This window comes from Schistosoma mansoni (genome assembly GCF_000237925.1).
Source record: "Schistosoma mansoni, WGS project CABG00000000 data, supercontig 0136, strain Puerto Rico, whole genome shotgun sequence".
Taxonomy (NCBI): Eukaryota; Metazoa; Platyhelminthes; class Trematoda; order Strigeidida; family Schistosomatidae; genus Schistosoma; species Schistosoma mansoni.
The window spans coordinates 175,864-186,838 of record NW_017386039.1 but is presented as its reverse complement, the minus strand read 5'-3'; the positions used below and the strand labels follow the sequence as shown (position 1 = coordinate 186,838).

The 10,975-nt window shown below is 43.0% G+C and overlaps 1 protein-coding gene across 1 annotated transcript; it reads right to left on the bottom strand.

Moving 5' to 3' along the window:
* Positions 1 to 615: 615 nt before the first annotated feature.
* Smp_132990 (splicing factor, arginine/serine-rich 2,rnap C-term interacting protein, putative) lies at positions 616 to 10,604 on the bottom strand (the record flags this gene model as incomplete). Its single annotated transcript, XM_018789086.1, has 4 exons — positions 616 to 717; positions 5,020 to 5,478; positions 9,748 to 9,910; positions 10,528 to 10,604. The coding sequence occupies 4 exons, from the start codon at positions 10,602 to 10,604 to the stop codon at positions 616 to 618; spliced, it is 801 nt and encodes a 266-aa protein (XP_018646462.1).
* Positions 10,605 to 10,975: the final 371 nt, after the last annotated feature.

Here is a 10,975-nt window from a genome sequence, read left to right as displayed (position 1 = left end):
GGGCACCCGAAACCAAGCATTATTCATGTCTTTGTCTATGTTGCGGGATTAAAACAAATACTGAGTTGGCTTAAAATCAATGAGACCTGTCAACTAGGGAATCCTATTAGACTCGTTTATAGATATATAACTTCCTCTCAAAAGCAACTTCTCTGCACAAATCTCTGGTGTTCAAGAAACATAAATCACAAGAAAAGCATCAAGTTGTTTCAAGAGGTTCAGAACGGAATATAGGGAGATTTCGCTTCACAGAATTACGTATCTAGTATCAGTGGATCACCAGGTAGGATCCTAGGTATGTTTAACGAATAAAGTCGAAAAATTTGTAAATCATAGCTAAACACTCACGTTAATCAACAATGAAATGTCGAGTTTTCTTTTAAGGACTCCCGAGAAATTGCTTGGACTAGCTCATTCGTCAATGAATTCCAGAATCCGGCTACTCGTAAAGAGTAAAAGGTGTGTTCACAGTCCGTTCCCATATGTCATGCTTCCAGTTTTCTTGGTGTTACCTCCAGGTTTTGTGTTGAGACTGAAGTTAGGTGGGTATGTACGATGATTCTCGGGAATGTTAAGGATGTTTTAAGACATTGTATGCAAACCAACATTCCCGAATCACCGAACAATGAAAGTTTTATCATTCAGCCCTGGGGACAAACCGATAGCATCTGCATACTTTGAGTTATTTAAGAAGTTGTCTATTCCATGATAAACCCCCTGAAAAGTTAAAGTGCAGCGGCTAACAATAAAACGTTGGATATGGAAGTTCGTAATCAACGCACATGGTATGATCACTGGCATTGCAATATAAAACAAAAAAAACTTGTAAGTCATTGCTACAACAAAACATTTTGCGAGTTTTTCAATTTCGGAGTAAATAATTGTGCAAACTTAGTTTGGTTAACAGGTGGAAGTGATTATTAGAAGATAATATCTCAAGCGTCCTGTGTCCAAATACCAGTATTTCAGGTTCGTATTTTTAAATACGACGCGTTACCGACAAACTCCGCCTGTAGCTCTTGCAGAGTTACTGCCGGTTCCAGGCCCGGGTAAACGAGGATGGTTATGCATGGGACTAGCGACCCCATCTCATAGAAAGCTAACTTGTTAAAAAAACGCCAACCAAAAGAAATAATTCAAACCATTTAAACTCTACCCTGGGAGTTGAAGGAACAATTATGACGTCTCATGATGAAAGCAGAGATTCTTCGGAAGTCAGGAAGGCGATGTACTTTCTAACAATCAGAGCAACACTCTTTATAGGTACATGGAACGTCCGAACAATGTGGGAGACAGGAAAGACCAGTCCAATTGCAATGGAAATGTGGAGATTCAAATTGGAAGTTCCCGAAATCAGCGAAACCCATTGGACACAAGCTGGACAACAAAGGCTAGGCACGGGAGAGACGCTGCTGTACTCCGGTGACGATAAGGAAAATGATCCATACACTCAGATAGTTACATTAATGCTGTCCAAAGAAGCACGAAATGTACTTGTAAGATGGGAATCTCACGGATCCAGGTTAATCAAAGCATCATTCAAAACAAAGAAGGAAGGGATCACTGTGAATGTTATCCGATGTTATGCACACACCAATGATAGCAACGACGACGATAAAGACCAGTTCTACTCGAGGCTGCAAACAGGGTATGAGTGGATAATGAACTATACAAACGAAGGTGGTTCGAAAAGAAGCTGAAAGTATCGGACTATGTGCAATCATAAAATATAGTGCTGAAAACAGTATTCTGATATAAATGGCTGTCTTCCTTCTTTGTCAAAGCTATTTGAACCCTTTTTTGTTTATGAGGTATGGAGCAGGCTTCGTTCTTTTAGCGAATTGTCCAGCTTGCTTGTAATAGGATTACTCGGTAGGAAGTGGAACCAATTCAGTGTTTTTAAGCACGATTTAACAAGGTATTTTGCATAAATAGATCAGCATCAATACCATTGGTTCGTGACATCCCACTTGACAAAAGGAGCCGTAATTTAACCACATGTTATGCCCTACAGACACGGGTGGATTGAAGTTATCTCCCCACCATCATGTTTGCTGGTCAGAAACTCCACCTATTTTATATTGAATAATCTATATCATGTACAATTAACAATGAAATTAAAATAACACGTTCACTGTACAGTTGAACTCCGTCATCTACAGTTACTGCCAATCCCAAGCTAGGGTAAACGAGGAATGTTGGGAATGGGTTAGTGACCCCATCCCGTAGAAACCTAACACGCTAAAATGACCCCAGTCAGAGAAAATAATCCAAACCATTTAAACTCTGGATCCAGAATTATCAAAGCATCATTCAAAACAAAGAAGGAAGGGATCACAGTGAATGTTATCCAGTGTTATGCACACACCAATGATAGCAACGACGACGATAAAGACCAGTTCTACTCGAGGCTGCAATCAGTCATAGCTAAGTGCTCAAGAATGGGCCTCACCATCCTGATGAGAGATCTAAATGCCAATGTCGGAGTGGACAACACAGGATATGAAGATATGATTGGACGACATGGACTGAGAGAGAGAAATGAAAATGGGGAGAGATTTGAAAATCTATGTGCATTCAACAAATCGGTTATAGGCGGCACAATATTCTGACACAAGCGCATACACAAAGCTACATGGATCTCACCGGACCACGCTACAAAGAATCAGATAGATCATATTTGTATCAACAAAAAATTCCGAAGGACAATAGAAGATGTGAGAACCAGGAGAGGAGCTGACATAGCTTCAGATCACCACCTGGTTGTGGCCAAGATGAGACCGAAGCTGGAGAAACACTGGACAACTGGGGGAACAGCATTACAAAGGTTCAGTGCAGCCTTCCTTCGAGATACTAACAAGCCCAACGAATTCGAGATAACTCTCGACAACAGGTTTCAAGCTCTACAGGATCTACTGAAAGAACAAGAAACTACGATGGAGGACAACCGGAAAGGAATAAAAGAAGCACTAACTTCAACGTGTCAGGAGGTTCTTGGTCCTAAGAAGCATCATCATGAGGAATGGATCTCTATGGGAACCCTGGACAAGATTCAAGAAAGAAAGAGCAAGAAAATAGCAATTAACAACAGTCGAACACATGCAGAGAAAGTCAAAGCACAAGCAGACTACGCAGATGCAAAAAAGGAAATGAAGAAAAGCAATAAAGCCGACAAGCAGAAATACATGAGTGAACTAGCAAAGATGGCGGAAAAAGCTGTAAGAGAAGGGAATATGAAACAACCATATGATAGAACGAAGAAACTAGCAGGGAGATATAGTAAACCGGAGAGACCAGTCAAGGACATAAAAGGAAAGACAATCACGGAGACTCAAGAACAGTGGAAAAGATGGGAAAAATACTCCGAGGAACTGCTGAATAGGCCAGTTCCATTGAATCCACCGGAGATCGAAGCGGTACGCACTGACTGTCCTACAGATGTCACTCAACCAACGACCGAGGAAGTCAAGATGGCCATCAGACAAATCAAAAGTGGGAAGGCGGCAGAACCTGACAATACACCAGCTGAAGCACTGAGGTCAGACATTGAAGTAACTTCAAACATGCTCCACCCTCTATTCAAGAAGATTTGGGAAGAGGAACAAACCCCAACGAACTGGAAAGAAGGATATCTCATCAAGATACCAAAGAAAGGAGATCTGAGCAAATGTGAGAATTACAGAGGCATCAGTTTGTTATCAGTACCAGGAAAAGTTTTCAACAGAGTGTTACTCAACCGGATGAAAGACGCAGCAGACGTCCAACTTCGAGATCAACAGGTTGGATTCCTTAAGGATCGGTCGTGAACAGACCAAATTGCGACACTACGGATCATCGTTGAACAATCAATTGAGTGGAATTCCTTGCTATACATCAACTTCGTTGACTATGAGAAGGCGTTTGACAGTGTGGACCGGAGAACATTATGGAAACTTCTTCGACACTATGGAGCACCTCAGGAGATCCTCAACATTATCCAGAACTCATACGATGGACTACAGTGCAAAGTCGTGCATGGAGGACAGCTGACAGATGCATTTCCAGTAAGGAGCGGAGTCAGACAAAGCTGTCTACTCTCCCCCTTCCTCTTCCTTCCGGTGATTGACTGGATTATGAATGCCTCGACATCTAAGGGGAATCACGGAATACAATGGACATATCAGAATCAATTAGATGATTTGGACTTCGCAGATGACCTAGCCCTCCTATCTCATACACACGAACAAATGCAGACAGCAAATGTAGCAGCAGCCTCTGCATCAATAGGCCTCAACATACACAAAGGAAGAAGCATGATCCCGAACAAAAGCACGGAGAACACCAACCCGATCACACTTGATGGAGAAACTCTGGAGGAGGTGGAAACATTCACGTACCTGGGAAGCATCGTTGATAAACAAGGAGGATCGGATGTAGATGTAAAGGCGAGGATTGGCAAAGCAAGGGCAGCATTTCTACAAGTGAGGAACATATGGAACTCAAAACAAGTGCCAACTAACTTCAAAGTGAGAATCTTCAATACGAACGTCAAGACAGTTAGTTTTGCTGTACGTAGCTGAAATTTGGAGAACTACTACATCTATCGTCCAGAAGGTACAAGTGTTTATAAACAGTTGTTTACGCAAAATACTCAACATTCATTGGCCGGACACCATCAGCAACAGCGTTTTATGGGAGAGGACAAACCAGCTTCCAGCTAAAGACGAAATTAGGAAAAGACGTTGGAAGTGGATCGGACATACATTACGGAAATCACTAAACTGAATCAAGAGGCAATCGCTAACTTGAAATCCAGAAGGTAAGCAGAAAAGAGGAAGGTCAAAGAACACATTACGTTGGGAAATAGAAGCAGATATGAAAAGGATGAATAATAACTGGAAAGAACAGGGAATGATGCCCCAGGACAGGGTTGAATGGAGAATACTTGTGGGTGGCTTATGCTCCTCCTTAAGGGATTCTAAGGCGTATTTAAGTAATTGTTTTCACGTTTAGTGGCAGTAAAATTAAAGTCAACTTTACAGTTGTTTTCGTAGTCTCCTGTGCTTTCATTTTATGCATACGACGATATTTTTCAATATAAAGCCTTACATATGTGCTTGTTTTTTCTGTATTGCTTAAAGAAGTACCACTTCGCGAAATCTTAGAAACAGCCTTTTTCATGATGTCTTTGTAATCTTCCTCATTTATACGGCGTGGAGAGCGAGCAGGCTTTAAAACCAATTTTATCTCCAAGCCTATACGTTCTTGCCACTCACTGCGTGAAAAGAAGTCGTATCGTTTCCTCTCTGCTAGTACTTCCAGAATCCTTTTTTCTCCAAAATGTTTCCTACTTTCATTTTTATTTTCTCCACATGCACCATTAGGCTTAATTTTGTCACAGATTCCGTTGCTAGAAAACGGATTAATCACTTCACGGAGTGGAGGAAGTACGAGTGAATGTAGTAGAGTAGAAGTGGTCGATGATAGCTCATTATGTTGCTGGAACGGTAACGGTGGTTGAGGTGGAGTTGCAATGGATAGGAAGAGGAAGCTTCTACATCAGTTTTTGGCTACCCGTAAGCTGGTTTAGATGAGAACTTGCTGCTGAACTTAAAAGTTTGTCAATTTGCTTCACGGGAGAGCTCTCACAAGCAGAATATGGTTTTTGATTTGGTTTGGTATTTAGATTTACCCCCCCCCCAAAGAGTATTACAAGGTAGATCTACTCTGCTCATTAAGGTTTCTAAGAGCCTGCATCTGTTGTGCGAATGTAGGGGGTGGCGATCCCGACCGTTGCTGCTACCTTGACGGGCTCGCCTATCGTGATGATCCAAGCGAGCTATATTGGCTGGAACATACGTTCTTGTGGGTTCTAACATGCCATGCAGGTCGGTTGAAGAGCGGTAAGACTAAAAGCAGCAAACGATTCGAGTACACGGAACGTTATTCTCGGTCTCCTGAAACCACACTCTAAACTACATGTAGGAGCTTTTAATGTCCGGACATTGTGCCAAATAGGACAACAGGCTTCCTTAGCTAGGACTCTAGAATCTTACACCATCGATGTGTGCTGCGTCTCCGAAACGCGCATACAAGATCCGAGTAGCGTCATTCATTTGACCTCACTATATCAAAATAAAGAACCATCTCGATACACGCTTCGTGTATCTGGAAGCCCTGATGCTGCTTTCCGTGGCCTCGCTGGAGTAGGTATAGCATTGATTCCTAGAGCAGAACTAGCTCTTTTAGACTGGATCTCAGTAGACAGTCGTTTGTGCCTTGTCCGACTAAACAGAACAGTAAAGACTCGGAAAGATAGGGACATTCGTTGTTGCCTCTTCGTCGTCTCTGCCTACTCTCCCACTGACTGCAGCTCAGATGATCTAAAAGATGAGTTCTACAGGAAACTTTCTGACCTCCTCCGAAAAGCTAGGTGCTCTGATGTAGTAATAGTGGCTGGTGACTTTAATGCTCAAGTAGGTAAACTAAGCGAAAGGGAAAGACACCTGGGTAGATCTTATGGTGTCGTGGCTCAAAGAACAGATGATGGCGACCGTCTGTTGCAGCTATGCTCAGATAACCGCCTGTTTCTTGCAAATACTAACTTTAAGCACAAGGAAAAATATTTTTTGACATGGCGACCCCCGAATTCGTCCCAACGTTGGACCCAATTAGATCACATCGCTATCAGCCACCGATGGAGGAGCTCGATAGAAGACTGTCGCTCATTCTGGAGCACGTGCTTAGATTCAGATCATGCTGTGGTGCGAGCACGTGTCTGTCTGCGTCTTACTGGAAGTAGGAAAAACACTGCAAGGAAACCTCTTAGGGTTCTACCTAATGATAAGCAAGCTAAGAATATATTTCAGGAACAACTGGAAAAACAGTTAGACAGACATGTAAGTTGTGCCCACCCCGAGGCAGCGTGGAATGACATCCGAAAAGCTGTGGAAACAGCAGTGATATCTGCTATTAAGGTAAACCATAAGGTTAGGGAGAAACAATGGATCACGGCAGCATCTACCGCACTGATAGATGCTCGAAAACTTATCCCACCTGGCTCTGAACATAACGAAGAGCGGAGTCAGATTAAGCGAAGGCTAATAAGAAGCCTACGCGATGATCGTGAACAGTGGTGGGTAGCGAAAGCAAGAGAGATGGAAAAGGCAGCGACAATAGGTAACAGTAGACAGCTATTCAAACTCGTTAAAGAAACCGGTATTAGGAACCCGAGTATCAGTGAAACCATCTCAGATAAAGATGGGCATATCATTCATTCTCAATCCAGGAGATTGGATCGATGAGCAGAACACTTTAGGGATCAGTTCAACTGGCCTTCAGCCACACTTCACTTACCCACGATCCCCAGTCGTCCTGAATGAAAAATTGATGTAAGTCCTCCAACTCTTTACGAGGTTGAAAAAGCTATTGGAAATCTGAAGTGTGGGAGAGCAACAGACCCTGACAGGTTTACCCCTGAGATTTTTAAGGATGGTGGTCCAGTACTAGCAACAAGATTGACTGAGGTCTTAGGTAGAATCTGGGAACTGGACGTAATTCCATCTGACTGGTCCCAATCACTGATTGTGCCAGTCTATAAGAAAGGACAAAAGTCCTCCTGTGACAATCACAGAGGGATCAGTTTGACTAATATAGTGTTTAAAATATTAGCTTCAATAATACTTGGATGCCTAACCAAAGCTCGTGAAGAGCAGACTAGAGAAAACCAGGTTGTTCTTCGACCTGTACGTGGTTGTATAGACCCGATATTCACACTAAGTCAGGTCCCAGAACATAGACATACATTCAGACGTCCCACAATAGTAGTATTTCTTGACCTTAAGGCGGCATTCGACTCCATTGATCGTGAGGTTCTATGGCAGTGTTTGTCAGTGAAAGGAATACCAAAGAAGTACATTAACCTCATAAAGGCTCTCTACTCGAACACAACTGGTCGAGTTAGAGCCTATGGCGAACTGTCATCAGAATTGGTTACCTCAAGTGGTGTTCGTCAGGGCTGTCCACTCTCCCCATTCCTGTTTAACTTTGTCGTCGACATGCTTTTGGAGATAACACTTTCATCATCTAAATCTCCAGTTGAACTTTTACCAGGAGGCTCACATGTTGACTTAGAATACGCCGACGACATAGTTCTATTTGGTGAAGACGCTGACAAAATGCAGAGTTTTCTGACCACTATAAGCAACAATGCAGGCATGTTCGGGATGCGATTCTCTCCCTCGAAGTGCAAAATGTTACTTCAGGATTGGGTTGCATCGGCACCTGAACTAATGATAGGGAGTGAAGTAGTTGAGCGTGTTGACTGCTTCACTTATCTTGGGAGTCTCATCAGCCCTTGTGGTCTGATGTGTGACGAAATCTCAGCACGGATACAGAAGGCTCGTCTAGCTTTCGCCAACTTGCGTCATTTATGGAGTAGGCGAGATATCCGTCTAGCAACCAAAGGACAGGTTTATTGCGCAGCAGCTCGTTCCGTCCTACTTTGTGGCAGTGAAACATGGACGATAAGAGTAGAGGATATTCGTAGGCTACTAGTTTTCGACCATGGGTGACTTCGAAGCATTGTTCGTATGTCTTGGGGTCATCGAGTAAGCAATGCAGTTGTTAGGAAACGGGTACTAGGTAAGGATGGCAAATCGATTGATGAAGTAGTGAAACTTCATCAGTTGAGATGGCTGGGACACGTGTTACGTATGCCCAACCACCGACTGCCCCGAAGTGCAATGTTTCATGGTGTAGGAGCAGGTTGGAAGAAAGCTAGAGGCGGTCAGACCAGAACGTGGCACAAATCCATGAAGTCACTGACCAGTGGACTGAGCCATGTTGGTAGGTGTAGACTACTTGGTTGGGACTCGCGAGATGATAGCAACCGATGGTTAGAGACCTTGAATGACATGGCTCAAAATCGTTTGCAATGGCGAAGGTGTATCCACTCTTTGTGCTCTGCCAAAATCTATTCTTCTGAATTCTTCATGTCCCTATTTTTTTTCTCCTTCCAAATTTATTTTACTGGATGATACTCCTTCAATAACATCTTCAAACCCTAATCCTTCGGATTACTGCTTATACTCTTACTACTTCTACCAATATGGGATTTGAATCGACAGTTGTATCTCTGTGCTAATGTGGTGTGGCAGTTCGAACTGATGTACGTACGTACAAAGTTCTACGTTGCGACTGGCTGACTGAGGGGGTGGCGATGGATGGGGTGAAGGTGGTGGGGGCAGAGCATTTGTTTGAAACCAGGATTCGATATTTCCACGGGCAGGCTCAGCACTGATTTCATTCAATGACCGGGAAGAACTGAATTAGCTCCAGGAAGCATAGTTGTACTCACTCTGGAGAAAATCATAGGAGGTGGCTGCGTGAAGTTCAGGGGCATTGGTGCACTGGGATACGGCATTATGTCTGATGGAAATGGTTAAGTGGAAATCTACATAACTTCATAGTTATTTTGAGGAAAACGCATAGGATTATAATTCATTTGTGTGATCCTGTGAAGGAAAGCAGAGTTGTTGCAAACAGTTTTTTGTCACCTACTCAAAGGCTAGAACAGTGGATAGCAGTTAACTCTGGGGAAATATATCAACAGTGGCGTTAGGAACAAGTTTTGACTCACTGATCCTTGTCGGATACTTGGTTCATTCGCTATGACTGTCTCAGATGCAGGCTGTTCCTCCACATATTTTGAAATTTCCCAACGTGCCGAGTCCGAACCTTTGTGTCCGCTGTCAATGAAAGACTCACTTTCCTTTGCTTTACGTGGAAAGTTTGGTTCATCGAAAACCGGGTAACACGTTTTTCGTTAACCGAACTTCTTGATTTAGCTGGGGATCTGGAACGAGAACTTGGACTTGGGAGGTGGTCAGCTACTCTAGGATGTCTTGGAGGTGTTCCAGATTGGCTCCACCTGCGTTCGACGGAACGAGGTTTTCAACGGTGCCTACAAACGCGGTTCTTTGAATAAGATGGAGACCTCCTAGGTATTTAATCCTCGAACTTATTACCACGTTTAGGAGAACGTTATCTACTCCTGTGGTGATGCGGTTAGACGGACAGTTTGTGGATACTAGACAGTATTGTTTGAGCTTGGTAGTCATGACTCGTCTCTTTGGGGACATTTTCTTCAATTGGCCTAACTGGGAAAGGTGGGGTGCACTCTCTTTCTCCTGATGAATTATGTTCGTTGCTTACCTCAAAATGTAGTCCCTCCATGTTATTTTTTGGTTGAAGAACATTAGTATCTTGCGCACAATCAAATGTATTAGAGTCAAAGCGTAGTGGCACAACATCGCTAAGAGACTGGTCAGGAGGTAACTAGTTCTGATTAGCATTTTTTCCGAGGTTGCAGGAGAGTTAGACTCTAAATCCATATCCTGGTCAGGCGGATATGATGGACTGTAAAGACCCATGTTAAATAAATGTCCAATACAAATCAATTTTTCCGGTCAAGATGATTGTTGCAATGTTAATCCCACTAAAATCCAGTACCATAGCTCCCTAAGGTAGGGGAATCAAAAAGTGTACATCTCCCCATGTGAAGAATTTGGGTATATTTCGGTATTCCTTGTCACTGGTCCCCCGATAACTGCTGTAACGTGCATTTTTATCATAAGGATTTCCATCGTAAATTTGGAGTAAGGCTTACCTTGAAGCCACGTTCTGGATAAGTGATTGAGACGCCTTGTCACGTTAATGTGTCCAACGTTTACAGATGTGACATTCTGTGCACTGTTTCTTTTGATTAGATTATTCCCATACGTTTGACAGTGCCATCCCTGCCATGTGATCAGGAGATGTGTCCACTAAAGGTGGTGCCAGTGTCCATTATAGCAGTCCATAAATAATTCCTAACAACCAACACTCATTTGTTAGTCGTCTAGGTAAAACCATATGCATGTATAAGAACCATAAAAACTTCCAACATTCACCACAATTCTTTTACTTCACCGATGGATGTCATAAGTGCACGTCA